The sequence below is a fragment of the Phaenicophaeus curvirostris genome, unplaced genomic scaffold (genome assembly GCF_032191515.1).
Source record: "Phaenicophaeus curvirostris isolate KB17595 unplaced genomic scaffold, BPBGC_Pcur_1.0 scaffold_50, whole genome shotgun sequence".
NCBI classification, from domain to species: Eukaryota; Metazoa; Chordata; class Aves; order Cuculiformes; family Cuculidae; genus Phaenicophaeus; species Phaenicophaeus curvirostris.
Window position 1 is genome coordinate 790,746 of NW_027206673.1, and position 15,758 is coordinate 806,503.

Below are 15,758 nucleotides of genomic sequence, written 5' to 3' on the forward strand. Positions count from 1 at the left end.
CTTTCACTCCCTCTCTGCTGACATCCTGACGGTGATGCTTTTCTTTCTCTGCCCACACAAGAACCTTTCAGGCTTTAGTATGCTCTTTACCCCAAGACCTGCTTAAGAAAAGCGATACATAGCACGCTGATGGGGGCCAGAACGTGATTTATTTCCCATTTCATGGTTTCCCCCGAGGACCCAAGTAATCACTGTGAGAACATCTCGTTGCTGCCACTGTTTTAGTTCCATTTGCTCCCCCTCGTAAGAGCCATGTTTGATTTAACATCTTGCATTTATCCAAGATAATACTGAGGTGTTCTAAAAAATGTTGAATTTTGAGAAATAAATCTTCAGCACATCAATCTACATTGGGCAGCAGTTTGCACAGCTCTTTCCAAACAACACACAGTTCCACTATTCCTTACATCATTTGCTTGTCTAAGCATTTTGTAGTTCCATTGAATAAAGCCCAGTACCTGTTATGACGTACAAGGCTAACTTCATAAAGGAACTTCAAAGACAACTTAGTCCTAAAGAAGATATCTTACCTCTTCTTAACAAACACAGACCTAAGAAAATTGTCTGTAGAAGAAGAAAAGGCAGATTAAGAAAACACCAGCCAGCATTAGCTGAAGTGAATAGCCTCTTTCTCCAGGCACCTACGCCAAGTGCAGAAAGCAGCACACCTCTGCTGGGATATTTTCACCAGGGAAGATTTTATAGCAGGAGTTCAGGAGAGCAGGGGCAGACAGTGGGCACTTGGAGCCAGGAGAGCTTCGCTGCTGTCAGCTGCCAAGCGGGAACAGAGTAGGAGAATCACCAGAGAGGCGGAGCAGAAAAAGGTTGGCTTCAATAGAACTCAGCCTTCTCTGATTGTTCCTATGAATTACAGAAGAGAAATATCATAACAGTAAATCATGACTGGCAGTGAACTATTTTCCTAAGTACACTGAAGAGCACAGAATATAAGAATTTCTTCTTGCATCAATATTCCACTGCAATAGCTTTTCTCCCGAGGCTTAGAGAAATCCTTCCTCCTCTAATCCTGTTTTCCAGTGACAACTTAATAACCGAAATGGCAACAATTACCCCTTTCTAGTGCTAACTCACAAATTGCCAAGATTTTTTTCCTTCCTGTTCTACCCATTCAGCAGTGCTCAGTATCCTCCTAGAGCATAAGTGTGAACGGTTCAGCCCAGTGGCACCTGAAGGGTTGGCATGGAGGGTAGAGAAAGATGGGAAAACACATCTTCTTAAATGGTATGTTTGTGGGGTCTTATTTCTCTTCTTTGGAAAGAATAATAGAGCCCCCCTGGATCAAGACCTCTTAGCTCAAGGCAGTGATTCTGAACCTCTCCAGCCCCGCTGGACACCTTAGTTTTACAGAGTAGCATTTTCTGTAGTCTGCAATATACAGAATTCCTATTAATTTGAAATACTTCTGCTTGTATGAACTGTGAAAAATCATAATGCTGTTTAAGGATTTAAACATTACAGCACTAACATATATTTATACATATACAAAGATAGATAGATAGATAGACAGACAGACAGACAGACACAAAGTTTTTTATATATATATACACACATACATACAAATATATGTATTTATACAAAAAGGGGCAGCCGCCGCATTCCAGCTGGGCTCCTGGAGCTACAGAGAGGGCTCTGGGGAGAGAAAATGTGGCTGAGGCCTCAGCTGCAGAGTCAGGATGGGGAATCTCCTCCACGGCATGGAGCTGGCTCGGCTCCGCACCCCAGGCTCAGAGCGGCCGGCACAGCGTGACCGAGGGGGACACCGGCACCTGATGGCACCTCCGAGCAGGGGGATTCCTGCAGGCAGGTTCCCTGTCAGGAGCGGGTGCTGGTGCGCGTCTCGCTTTCCAGGGGAAGCTCAGCCCCTGCTCTTTCCCATCCTGACCTGGCTTTGCCCACGCCGGTCACTCATGTCCAGGCAGGATCTGCTTGAGCCGACCTCGGCTCTGGTCAGAGGGGGCTCCCGGGAAGAAGGCCCAGGAGTTCAGAGGCCAATTAAAGCACCCGACAGCGGCTGAAAGCTCAGCAGAGCGTTTTGGCCAAGGCCTCCTTCCCCACTGCCCAGCAGCCTGGCCAGTAACGCCTCGTGGCTACGAGCAGCCCTTGCAGGAACCTTGGGGGGAATCAGCAACTCACTTTTCTCTGCTCCTCCACACCCAGATGCCGACACCGCACAACAGGATCACAAGCACGAGGGAACCCAGGGTTACTGCTACACCTGTCCAGTATGCTCGCACGTCTTGGGGCCTGGTAACCCCTGTGGTGTCCTGGGTTGTCCCGCCGGCCACACCTGGAGGAGCAATTGGGAACGTCAGTCTGTCCTGTGCCCCTTTGGAGAGCTTGCAGCACCTTTGGTCTGGCCAGGACATTCTCCGTTCCCTCCCAGCGCTGTGCCTGGAGGTTTGCTCCCAGCCTTTGGACAGGTCGTCCCACACACCAATATTCAGGAATCCAAGAGAGCACGTCAGGCTGCCTGGCCAGTTGCTTCCTTGAGAGACACGAACAAAACCCGTTCCCAGAGCGGGGAGTCTCCCCCATCCCAGTTCTCCCTCCTCCCTGGTGGGTGACACTGGGTGACCAGAGGCCAGCAATTCCCTGGTGTGCTGGAGGCCGGCATCGCCTCCGATCCTTTGGCAGGGATGGACACTGAGCCACTGCTCCCTTCTGGAAACACCTCCTTCTGCACAGCTTCCGTGTCTGTCTCTGAGAAAGAAGCAGGAGTCGGATCAGATGTAACCGTCCCCCCTCGGGTCACACTCTCTTGGGTGCGACAGCGTGGGCAGCAGCGGCACCAGGGGAAGAGCCTGTGGACCCACAGGGGTGTGGAGAGATTGATCTGGGTGGCCGAGGGACAATTACCTGGCACATCTGTTGACTGGACTGCTCCCGCTTCTCCATCAGGGACTGGCGCTGCCCGATGGCCCCTTCCCCAAGAGCCACCTTCTCCGCAGTCTCACGGAGACCTGCTCCTTCTGCATCCCAGAGGCACTTGGAGAGCATCAGGTTGGGCACCTCTTGGCGCTCCTCCAACCTGTTGTCAGATTCAATACTCCAGATATGCCTGAAAACCTGTTCTAACCAGGAAGCCAAAGAAAGAAGTGGGGATTTTGGAAGCCCCCTGGCTCAGCACTGTTCCCACGGGGTAGGAGCACCCGGACTCGCAGCTGCTTTTGCTCCCACCCAGTCTCAGCTGCTTCACATGCTTCTAAGCAGAACTGGGGACGTTTCCATGCCTTGTGACGGCTCAAGGGTGTGAAGCAAACCTACACTGGAGCCAAGCACAGCCAGAGAGATAGAGACCCCAGAGCTGGGGTGTCCATAGAATGATAGAATAAATAGGTTGGACTGGATCTTAAAGATCATCCAGTTCCAACCCCACTGCCATGGGCAGGGACACTTCCCACTGGATCAGGGGCTCCAAGCCCCATCCAACCTGGCCTTGGACACCTCCAGGGATGGGGCAGCCACAACTCCTCTTGACTTCCAGGGCCTCACCACTCTCATGGTGAAGAAATTCCTCCTTATACCTAGTCTAAATCTGCCCCTCTCCAGTTTATACCCATTTCCCCTCATCCTATCACCACAAGCCTTATGAATAATCCCTCTCCAGCTTTCTCTTAGGCCCAGGATCAGCTCCAGATCAGGTCCAAGCACAGAGCTGTGAGCCAAGCGGGAGGATGCGCTGCGGTCACTGCCTTTGCTAGCACCGCGACAAATCCCACTCTGGGAAGCACAGCCCAACATCCACCAAGTGCTGGGGACCCGCACGCTGGCTCTGCTGCTTCCTTCAGATGGGCACAGCCCTCGTGACTGTGACAAGCTGGAGAAATGGGCTTGTGCAAACCTCATGAGGTTCAACCAGAAGTACAAGGTCCTGCAGCCGGGTCAGGGCAAACCCTCAGTGTCGATCCAGGCTGGGGCTGAAGAGATTGGGAGCAGCCCTGCAGAAAAAAAGACCTTGGGGGGCCAGCGGGTGAGAAGCTTAACACGAACTGGCAATGGGCGCTCACAGACCAGAAACCAACCGTGTCCTGGGCTGCATCCAGAGCTGTGGGACCACAGGGAGGGAGGGGATTTGACCCTCTGCTCTGCTCTGGTCAGACCCCATCTGGAGCCCTGCATCTAGTTTTGGAGTCCTCAGCACAGGAAGGACAGGGAGCTGTTGGAATGAGTCTAGAGGAGGCCATGGGGGTGATCCAAGGGCTGGAGAACCTCCTGTACGAGGACAGGCAGAGAGAATTGAGGTTGTTCAGCCTGGAGAAGACTCCAGGGAGACCTCAGAGCAGCCTCCAGCACTGAAAAGGTCTCCAGGAAAGCTGGGGAGGAGCTCTTGATCAGGGAGGGCAGGGATAGGGTGGGGGGAGCAGTTTGGGACTGAAAGAGGGGAGATTGAGATGAGATCCTAGGGAGAAATATGTTCTGCTGTGAGGGTGGGGAGGCCCTGGCCCAGGTTGCCCAGAGCAGTGGTGGCTGCCCCAGCCCTGGAGATGTTCAAGGCCAGGCTGGATGGGGCTTGGAGCCCCTGATCCAGTGGGAGGTGTCCCTGCCCAGGGCAGGGGTGGGACTGGATGGGCTTTGAGGTCCTTTCTAACCCAAACCATTCCACAATCCTGTGATTCTCCAGCCTTGGTGTTGAGGTTCTGTTAAAAAGAAACCAAAACAACAAAAACCAAAAAACACACTACAAGATTTTCACATTATCACATCAACCAGAGCTCGCAGAGTACAGACTGAAGTGATGAGAGAAGTTGTGCTTAAATCAACATTGTTGCAGAATGGCACATGCCCACAGACTTCCTATCTCCTAACTTGGTTTCAATATTTTTAAAGCTAAGGAAGCCCAGCACCATTCCTGCCTCTTCAGAAATTCATGTTGCCAGGCAAAGAACTCCAGAACTTCCAGCTGACCCTTCAGAAAAAGACCATGACTTCTAGGAACCTGAAGTTTAGGGAACACAGTCAAATGATGGTTCTGGGAACCAAGAGCTTCCTAGGAGAGGACTAGCAGGATAAAAGAAGGACATTGCTTGAACAAAAATTACCTTTGCCTTTCAAAAAAAGCTTTTCCTTCTTCTTTAACCGAACCTGGTACGGCTCAGCCAGCCGGCTCCTACAACTATCTGAGGATAAAGCTCCAGGCTCGATGAAACACCCATGGAAATGAGCAGATTTGGACAGGAAGAACCTGGACTTTAGCTCTGTGCTGAAACCCCCTCTCCTCTCAAGTCAGAGTCCACACCAAGCTTCTAAGAAAACGCAAAGGAGATGAAATGGTCCATTTTATAGAGCTCAGAGGGAACCACCTCCCTTCTGAGCCTTTTCCACCCTGCACAGCACACATCTCTGCCTCAGCTTCATCTCCTGCTACAAATCCTCTCCTACCTGAGCCTACGCAGCACAAACCAAAAGCCTCCATCACCAAAACAAGCCAAAGGGAGAAAACAAAGCCAGACCACACGCTATCAGCCTCCAGAGCTGCTGGAAAGCACAGGACCTTGAAGGTTCTCCGTGCAAGGAGCCGACCTACAACATCACAGCACCAAGACCTGCCGGCACCGAAGTCACCTCCCTGTCCTGCTCATAAAAAAACCCTTACAAACATCTTACCAAGATTTAATGTACATTTATTCTTAACACGTGGAACATATAGTATAAAGATTTCATACTGAATAACTGATATTCATTAAGCCAAAAAAGGAAAAAAGGGAGGGATTTACATCAAGTTTTTAGCTACATCGTCTGAAATACAAATATGCAGAATTCATCACTGAAAAATCTCAATTGCGTTTCTTCATCAGGAACTTCAACTGAACCTACAACTTTTTCACACCTCGATTAGAAAGAAAACGAAAAACAGGAAAAAAATACACTATAAGTTGATTGGCTGCTGAGACAGCAATGACTTTATCCACAGAGACCTGTACAGCATCCTCCAGGGAGGGATGTCTGGCAAGAGATTAAATAATTGTGTCTCGCTTTTGCAGGTCATCAACTCGGTAACTCGTCATACTATAAAGGGGGAGGAGAGGGGGACAAAACTGCAGGGGATCTCAGGGTATGTGCAATGTACAACGTCATATATATATACACACGTGGCAGCGCTCGGGCTGCGGCTAAAGGTTAAAACCAGTTCTAAGAGGTGATCTCAGGGTTATTCACACAATCAAGGAGGAAGGAGAGAAAGAGCTCAGGGTGTTGTAGGTTCACACATGATACTTTGGGGGAAAAGCCTTTTTCTTCTTTTTTTCTCCTCAACATTAACTAAAAACATCTTTAAAAACTACAGCTTGCTGCTGATCCAGCGGTTTTTGGTTTGTTGTTTGTTTTTTTTTTCCATGTGAGACATTATTACAGTATGTTTACAGTTTTAAGGTGTACAGTACATGGAGTTCTACACGCTACTGCACAGGCCTCCCTCGGACAAGGTCTGTTCAGCACCGGTAACGTCTTGGTTCCTGCAAGACTGTGAATGTACAGCGATAAAACCACACCGAGTTCAGCAGTCACTTTTGTCCTTCAGAGTTTACCATTAAAAACAGTTATGAAAGCGGTGCCTGTCAATGTGATAACACGGCAAGTCGTTTGGTTTTTTTTTCCCCAAACTCACTGTAAAGGACAGTAACTTTGGTTAAAATAAAAAAAAGTCTTCTATGTAGACAGAACTTTGTCTCCTTTAATAAGGGATTCAGGACAAATTTGAAGGGCAGGGGACAGGGAGAGGGAAGGGGGAGATCTTTCCCCAAGGGAGAAGCAGGACAGCGCAGGGCAGACAGTGTATTCTGAGGTTCTGCGGCCCTCCAGCAGCCCGACGGTCAGCAGCAGGGTAGGTGCTCCCGTACTGGTTGTACAGGTCCTGCTGCGGAGACGGCTGCGCCGTTTGCTACTGGCTCGGCTGCTGGGTCTGCGCTGGAGGCAGCTGCTGCGGCGTCTGCCCCTGCCCGGCGCTGTACGGGACGTTGTACGTCTCCCCCTCGTGCCGCTTGGCGGGGGGGCCGTAGCTGCCATCCATCGGCCGCTTGTAATTCTACAGGGAGAAGAAAAACACCGCAGATATAAGATGGTCTGCTTGGAAACAGGCAACCCAAACCTCAGCGGGGAGAGCCACTCGGAACCAGAGGATACGCCCCACGGCACGGCCTGTGAGAGGGCAAGCCTTGTCTCAGCGTTAGTCATGTCCAATGCAAAGCTGGATCCGTCTTTCAGTGGCACAAGCCAAGAGCAATTCCTTGCGGCTGGCTGGTAGTTCCCTTGCGGACTCTCCAGGGAAGCCTTGGGGGCAGGAGGTTGCCCACAGAAAGGATTTTCCTGTAGGAAAGGCTCAGCTCTACCATACGTTCACCACAAACCAGACTGTGCACGGGCCCCGATTTCCTTTCGCATCCTGGAATTTTATCAGACCTCATTTCTCTTGTATTTCCCAGAAAAGAGAGGTTTCTGCTGAAGCATTAACCAAGATGCATTAAACACTTGCACTTCCTGCTTCTTCCTTTCCCGTAGATTCAAAACACAACCCTGAAAGGAGCCACAAAGATTCTTCCCTCCTCCTCCTTTTAAGTGCAAATGGAGAAAACAGTCAATTGCTGAGATAGAATTAAAACCCGAGCTCTCTCTTGCCTCCAAGGGTCGACCAAGCTGCTACACAGTCTCCTTGGAAGCTCCACGGTCATGACTGGCTTCAGATGGAGCTCTAGGGCTTCAAAGATGCCGAGCGCCAGAGTAACTCGAACTCTTGGCTTGGAGCCCTGTGGCTCTGGTTGCAGAGCCAAACTGCAGAGCAGTTGGAATTATTCTTAGCACAGCTCAGCAAGTGCCCTCTCCATGCTCTCCTAAACCAGAGGACTCAAAATTATCAGAAAAACATTTACGGGTCTTGGCACGGATACAGAGAGCAAGTCATACGTAAGGATTCTTGAAAGAGATTTATGTTCATTCGAACTCTGTCCTGAAACAAACCTGCTGGTTTGGGGAACAAGGAGTAGGAGGCAGCAGGGCAGTCAGGAGAGGAGGCAGGTCTGGAGCCTCTGTCTGCAGGTTCAGCAAGGCAAAGACAACAAAAAGCTCCGCATTGTGGTGCAGAATGACCCACAGCTCCCCCAAATGATCAAGAACTGACTCCAACCTCATCCCACCACTTGGGCCCCAAGCGTTATGGAGTTTGGGATGTTCCAGGGGGGAAGGGAAGCCCAGTAAAGCTTCCTGATCTCCTGCTGCCTGACCAGAACATGCACACCTGCCAACTGCACAGCCTCCGTTCTCAGAACGTTGTTTTGCTAGCACTGGGAACGCTAATTAAAGCTTATTTAAACTATCTGGAAACTAGGAAAAAGTGTCTCCTGTATAAAGTACTTAGTTCTACACATTCATAAAGCAAACACAGAGTCCCAAGCTTTTTCATCCTCCCCTCAACACAAATTTGAGTTGGACATTGAGGGGCTGGCGTATAGTTCAGAGACGGAAACGAAGCTGGGGAAGGGTCGGGAGAACAAGTCTTATGAGGAGCAGCTGAGGGACCGGGGACTGTTTAGCCTGGAGAAGAGGAGGCTGAGAGGAGACCTCATTGCTCTCTACAGCTCCTGGAAAGGAGGTTGGAGCCAGGTGGGTGCTGGGCTCTTCTCCCAAGTAAGAAGCGATGGGATGAGAGAAAACGGCCTCAAGCTGCACCAGGGAAGGTTTAGATTGGATATTAGGAAAGATTTCTTTACCAAAGGAGTGGTGAAGACCTGGCAGAGGCTGCTCAGGGCAGTGGTGGACCCTCCATCCCTGGTGGGGTTCAAAAAGCACGTAGATGTGGCACCTGGGCCATGGTTTAGTCAGCACAGCGGGGTTGGGGTAACGATTGGACTGAATGAGCTGTGAGGTCTTTTCCAACCTTCAAGATTCTATGATTCTAAGAAATTTCACAGATTCTTCTGTCCCTCAGTCCAACAAACGAGAAGCTTGCCAACAACTCACCTGCTGCTGCTGTTGATACATGGTGGTTTGCTGGCGAGGGAAGGGGTTGCCGGAGGATGTGCCTTGAGCGGAGAATTGATTGCCATAGGAATCACGTCTGGAGAAGAAACAGATGCATTATTTGTGTGACCACTCTCACAATCCCAGAGCTCCCAAACCGGGCCGAGCTGCTGCTGGGAACACCCCGCACAGACCTTTGTTGCTGCTGCGGCTGCGGGTAGCGGCTGGGAGAATACATCCCCGACTCCGGGCTGGAAGGCATGATGTTGGGCTGCGGAGTTCCGCTTGCTAAGTTGCCCTCAGGTCCCCTGCCGGGCTCCGTCCTACAGGGAAGCAAACACAAAGACCGCACACGTCCAACTTGAATTCACCCTCGCTCCTCAAATGGATCAGGAAAGTCACAATGGGAAGTGAAAGCGATCGTTTCACGAGGTTCAAGCACCCACCTCACTCTGTCGTAAGGACCTCCGTAGGAATAGTGTTGCTGCTGTCCGATGGCCATATTACCCATCCCTGGACCTGCAGCACGATTGTAAGGGTCACCCATACCACTGTTGGGGCCCTGCCCTGAGGACATGAAGGGATCGCTTCCTGGAGCTGAAACACGGAAAGAACCACCAGTAAACACATCTTTCTAACGCAGACGTAGACAGGCCCTGTCTCCTGGGGAAGGAGGGCAAGCAGAAGGTCTCCTACAGCTAATTCCAGCATAGAGAGACAGGGATTAGTACTCAAGATGAGGGAAAGGAGCACACGAGGACCTCCTCACCTTTCCTCACACTGCTGTAAGGATCTTTATTTGGCTCATAAGACATGTGACCCATCCTGTCAGAGGTATTCATGCTGGGCTGGTACCCTGGATTTGGAGTCATGGAGTTCCGCTTTTGGAACGTAGGATCACTACCATCAGCAAAGGCATCCTGAAGGCCCACCGAGTTACTCCCGATCCAAAAAAAAAACCACAACAGGATTATAGAGGTCCACCATGCTCCTCAGGATACCTTTCCCCATGTTTTTTCTCAGGTGTTGCTGTCCCCTAGGATCACAGTCACGCTCCTCCAACAAAGTCACAAAGAACTGCCCTTCTACAATACTGTCCTTGACCCCAAACCCAAAGGAATCACTATTCTCACACAGATCCAGAGCCAACGGTGTTGCTGTAAGCCATGAACGAAGGAGCAAAGCCAGGGAGCCCCACCACAAGAGCCATCTGTGGTAGGGACCCAGCAGCACCCTTGCAGTCACACTGGGAGCGATGGTTTCATACCTGATGCCTGGCAAAGGGGGCATCTGGCTGTGTGGCGTAGACGCTGGAGTTGGTGGCTTCAAGTCTCCTCCTTCTGCCATGGAGCTGCTGGTGGACTGAGGCACCTGAGGGCCCTGCATGGAGCCTGAACCCGCTGCAAGAACAGAAACACATGAGCAGAGAGCCCTCCAAGAGACAGAGATGAACCACGGCCAAAGAAGTACAAGGAGCAAAACGCTGCATGGAGAACCTGGGCCAGACTTCCCAGAAGAACCACGTGCAGTAGCATAAAGCTGAGAGGACATGTTTGCTCTCATTGTGACTTTATTCTTTACCACGTTCTTTTACACAAGGCGCCACCACCATGGCACCATGTTGTGCTGCCCAGGATATCTCACTCCAAAGGATGATGCTCTACAGTGCACCTTCATGTTCTCTTTCTGTCGAGAAAGAAGGCGGGTTTGAGCCCTCTCCTGGAAGCCCGAGCCCTCTCCTGGAAGCGCGAGCCCTCTCCTGGAAGCCTCACCATCTTTTTAGTGATAGAAACTCCAGGATGTAAGCGGAAATCACCAAGTTAACTCTGAACAAGGCTCTGCCCTTCCAGAGGGGTTAATTCATGCAGGTCAATTCAAGCACCACTCCCAAGGATTCCTGGAACAGGGAATGCCGGAGATGCCAGATCTTTCACTGAACAACCAAACCCGTCCAGCAAGTTCCCTGGCTCCATACAGGTTGCTTTACACTACAGTAAGCTTTCATGAAAAAATCTCAGGCCATCATGTGTGATCCAGCTGTGCCACCGGCTCAAGGAGCTCTCCCTGCCCCAGATCACTGTGACACTGCCAGCTCTCAGATTCATACACTCCTCACAGCTGGCAAGAGCTGAACTCTTCATTAATGTTTCCATTAGTTACCATCCCCAGCACCCGATATCCCTCGGCTTCAGCCCTGCTGCTTGATGAGTCATTTCAGCTCTTCATTAAAATCCACCGAGGTCACGTCCAGGCCATGTTTGTTTACACCCCACCTTCCTGGCACCCTGTCCTCTTCTTCACGGCTCCCTCCCAGCCCAGGGAGGCCTTGGCAGAAGGAGGAGCAGAGGCAAGCTCAGCGGGGAGTTTCATTCATGGGCCCTCCCCGCCGTTCTCCTTCCCGTTCAGCTCCACTCGCTTCCCCCAGAAATTCACCGTTTGGAACGCTGGCATCGGCAGGAAGAGGCCTCGAGACATTCCCCACCTCGCTGCCAGTTGGTGCTTGTCCCCACCCCCTGCTGTCCCTCCCACTCACAAATTCACACACGCTTGGAGCCAGGCCAGTTCCATTACTCTGGGAATTAAAACCCAACGGCAGACTGATTCCGCACCCCGGGGACGCGCCGCAGTTTGTGAGCAGGAACCCAAGCTGGGCTGCAGGAAACCCGCGCCACGTGCCTGCGCGGCACCACCCGGCCCAGCCAAGGCCCTTCTGTGAATACGTTTGGGTTTGGAGGGTTATGAATGCACACTACATGGAAAACAGCTCCAGCACCGAGACCTCTACCTAGAGCATTATCCTGCAAGGCCTTTGGATGCTCTGCAGCCTCAAAAAGCAGCCAATGTGGAATCATGCCGCGCGATCCTCAATTCACAAAGTTCCAAGGGCCACAACAGGCGGGAACGAAGGAAAATCAAAACCAATGGATTATAAAGTCCGCAAGAAGCACAAAGTGGTGTCTGCGTGGGATGCCTCAGCCCTTTGTCCAAGTGACGGGACTTCAAAATCATACAATCATGGAACAGTTTGGGTTGGAAGGGACCTCCAAGCCCACCACTTCCACCCCTGCCATGGGCAGGGACACCTCCCACTGGATCAGGGGCTCCAACCCCCATCCGACCTGGCCTTGAACCCCTCCAGGGATGGGGCAACCACCACTGCTCTGGACAACCTGTTCCAGGGCCTCCTCACCCTCACAGCAAAACATTTCGTCCTAAGATCTCATCTCAATCTCCCCTCTTTCAGCTGAAAACCATTTCTCCTCATGCTATACCTGCACTCCCTGATTAAGAGCCTCAGCTGCTGTCCACTTGGCTTTCAAACAGGGAAGGCTTTGGAGTCTGGAGATGAAGTTGAGAATGCGATTTGTGTTGTGTACTACACCCTCTGTTTGGGCTGATCCAGAGGAGCGAGAGAGAAAGGAGGAAAAAGGAAGCAGAAGAGGAGGATGAACATGGACTGATACAGCTTAAAGGATCAGAGCAGCCCTCCAGTACTGAACGGGGCTGCAGGAAAGCTGGGGAGGGGCTCTTGATCAGGGAGTGCAGGGATAGGATGTGGGGGAACAGTTCACAGATCACCTGCACCACGGCCCTTGAAGGCAGAGTCACCACCTTCACACACTCCTGTATCGGCGAAAACAAAACAAAATATGATGCACCACCTCATCCATCCTGACAGGCATCTTGGCTGACATCCTACAAGTCCCAGGCTCAAAATGCTCTGAACATCTTTGTTCACCTCCTGGCATCTCAGAGGGCAAGAAAGTTTTTAGAAGGAGGTGGGGATGGATCTGTAGTCTAGTTTAAGCAGAACTCAGACACCACTTTAGACAGGTCGCTCTAATGACACACAAGTTGCTTTATCTCACAAAATACACCAGGTTTGGAGCTACACCAGGACAGGCTTCCTGACGAGCGAAACAACACGATTTAGTTCTTTATAAAAACCACCACTCTAACTGAGCAGATAAATGTAGTTGCCAACAGATTATTCGGACAAGCACGCTGTCGATCAAGGGCTTAGCGGGGCTGAAACCCAACTGCAGCACAATCAAAAAAGGGTTCATTATTCCCCTTCCTCAGGAGCCAGACAAAGGTAATGCTGGGTTTCTGAACCAAAAAGGCATTTTTTGCAAAAATTACAGGAACTTCACAGCAGATAAAGCTTACTTCACGTATAGGAACAGGTTCCTGACCAGAAAAAAAAGCATCTGAACGTTTTACTTATAAGACAAAGTGGAAAATCTGAAGCTTAAAGGGTTGGCAAGCTCAGCAGTGATTCAAGTCATGAACCTAAAGCAAATAAGACAGAGTGGATCAGACTTCATGAAGACCAAAATGCACAGCAGGCACTGTTGGCCTGGACCTCACGTCCTCCTTTAACTTCTGCATTGAACACTATGCTTAATTATTCCAAAACCGGAGCCTCCCATCAAATCTGAAACAGCAGTTCATTTGAAAGGGCTTGAATTCTAGAGCACTCAACCCGTAATAGGCTCGTGGAGCTCTCTGGGCACAAAGCCTCCAAGTTCTCACTGTCTCCTCTGGCGCAAGCATCCATTGCACACCCTAAACCCAAGTCTGAACTCACCTGGAGACGGAGGCTGGATCTTCGTCTGAGATTTCTTTGAATCGGCAGCTGCAAAGATATCCGGAGGGGGGTCTTCACCTCGCTCTATCTTGCACTTGAAGGCGTAGAGACACTGGATGTACTGCTTCTTCAAAGAACTAGCTGCGCTGCTGGACGTGCCCACGTTGAGATTGGTGGCTAACTCACACCACTTCTTGTTTTTGCTGACCTGCACAACCAACCAAGAGGCTCTAAACTCAATATCCAAGTTCCTTCTCCTCCAATACATTTTCTAGGAAGAAAGCAACACTCCCCAGCTAAAACAAAGGACGCTCTAAGGGCTAAGCAAGGCAGACACAGTTGTGTTCAAACTCAGAACTAGTAGTAAACTCTCTTCCCCACCTAGAGATCATTTGAATAGGGACAGACTGCAAATCAAATTAGCCATGAGATCAGTTGACAGCCTGATGCAAAGTCAATAGAATCATGGGGTGATTCAGGTTGGAAGGGACCTCAAAGCCCATCCAGTTCCAACCCCTGCCATGGGCAGGGACACCTCCCACTGGATCAGGGGCTCCAAGCTCCATCCAACCTGGCCTTCAACCCCTCCAGGGATGGGGCAGCCACCACTGCTCTGGGCAACCTAGGCAAGGGTGTCCCCACCCTCATAGGAAAACACTTCTCCAAGATCTCATCTCAATCTCCCCTCTTCCAACTGAAAACCATGCCTCCTTGTCCTATCTCTGCACTCCCTGATCAAGAGCCCCTCCCCAGCTTTCCTGGAGCCCCTTTCAGCACTGGAAGCTGCTCTAAGGTCTCCACGGAGCCTTTTCTCTCCAGGCTGAACAACCCAGCCTATTAAGGAAGCATTAAAAAGCATTTTTAAAATTATTATTAGCATTATTTAAAAAAGTAAAAGCAAAATAAACAGGTAAGTGGGAAGCCAGGGCTACCCCAGAGCTACAAAGCTACTTTGAATCGTGTGGCCCATTGATTTGTGACTGCCAGACAGGAAGCAGCTCTGACCACAGACACCTGGTCACCCACCTCAGTCAGTCCTCTGATCTCCTTCTCTGAGATGCAGAGCCGGTAAAGGACCAAGGGCTTCCTGCCCACCGCTGGCAGATTTGTCATGCCCATGGCCTTCTCTTCAGTAAAGGCCAGGTAACGATCGACCCAGAGCTTCCTCTCGGGCTCACCACCCAGCTCGTAGAGTTTGGTGATCTTCTCATTGGCTGTAGTAGAGGAACTGGACTTCTAGGAGAAGGAAAGAGATACCAGCAGTGAGCAGCACAAAACCAGCTGGCTTACAGCAGAGAGGGTTTCAAAAAGGCAGTCAGGGAAGAGCTCCAAGTTCTGCTCAAGAACAGCTTTATATTAGACCCACACTTGTATCAGACAAACATCAGGCAGGCATTATTCGACAAAGGTATCTCAAAAATCAGCTGCTACTCAAGGAATTCACAGAACGTGTGTTTTCAAAAGTGAAAGGTGTCAGGAATGCCACAGAAACCAAACAAACCTCAAGGAGTCTTTGCAGAGAGCCATCTCTTTGAGGCATCCTTTGTGGGCTCATTTGCTAAATACAGGAGAAAACATTTAATTCAACTGCAAAGGAGTTTCCCCCTGGCTACTGCACCCTGCCAGGGTGAGAGCTGCCTCTGGTCAGCCTCTTCTCCTACTCAAGAGGGAGATGCATGCCTCAAAGGAAAGCTAAGATTTGAAGCACCTGTGACCTCAAAGCCCCTCCAGTTCCACCCCTGCCATGGGCAGGGACACCTCCCACTGCATCAGGGGCTCCAAGCTCCATCCAACCTGGCCTTGAGTGAGAGGTGTCCCTGCCCATGGCACAAGATGGAACTGGATGGGCTTTGAGGTCCCTTCCAACCCAAACTATTCCATGATTCTATGATACTAAGAAGCCATAACACGAGCAGAAGTGAGAGATCTTCTCAACGTTCTCGCAGGCAGCTGGTAGCACAAGTATCAAACTTCCAGAGCATTTGCTGTCCTTCAAGTAGAGGTTATGGGCTCAGAAACTGCTTTTTTTGCTGGCTCTTTTGAGACTGGTAGCAGCAATGCAAAGAAAAACATTCCCTGAAGAACCTGTTTGCCTCCCTCTTCTGGCTTTAATACAGGATTAGGAAGAGGTTTGTTTGGGAAACAACTGTAACACTTTAGAGTCCCACCTCCCAGCTGAGAGATGAGAACCAAGTAG

At 50.6% G+C, this 15,758-nt stretch overlaps 2 protein-coding genes across 2 annotated transcripts in view; one reads left to right on the forward strand and one right to left on the reverse strand.

Moving 5' to 3' along the window:
• Nucleotides 1–15,758, forward strand: part of LOC138733954 (AT-rich interactive domain-containing protein 1A-like) — a 777,561-nt gene that overhangs the window by 198,126 nt on the left and 563,677 nt on the right. The window lies entirely within an intron of this gene.
• Nucleotides 6,190–15,758, reverse strand: part of LOC138733960 (AT-rich interactive domain-containing protein 1A-like) — a 505,727-nt gene continuing 496,158 nt past the window's right edge. Inside the window, 9 exon segments of the mRNA XM_069881483.1 lie at nt 6,190–7,042; nt 7,972–7,974; nt 8,971–9,067; nt 9,129–9,293; nt 9,417–9,567; nt 9,740–9,909; nt 10,238–10,370; nt 13,562–13,769; nt 14,588–14,797. Coding sequence (XP_069737584.1) covers nt 6,704–7,042; nt 7,972–7,974; nt 8,971–9,067; nt 9,129–9,293; nt 9,417–9,567; nt 9,740–9,909; nt 10,238–10,370; nt 13,562–13,769; nt 14,588–14,797 — 1,476 coding nt within the window. The 3' untranslated portion in view covers nt 6,190–6,703.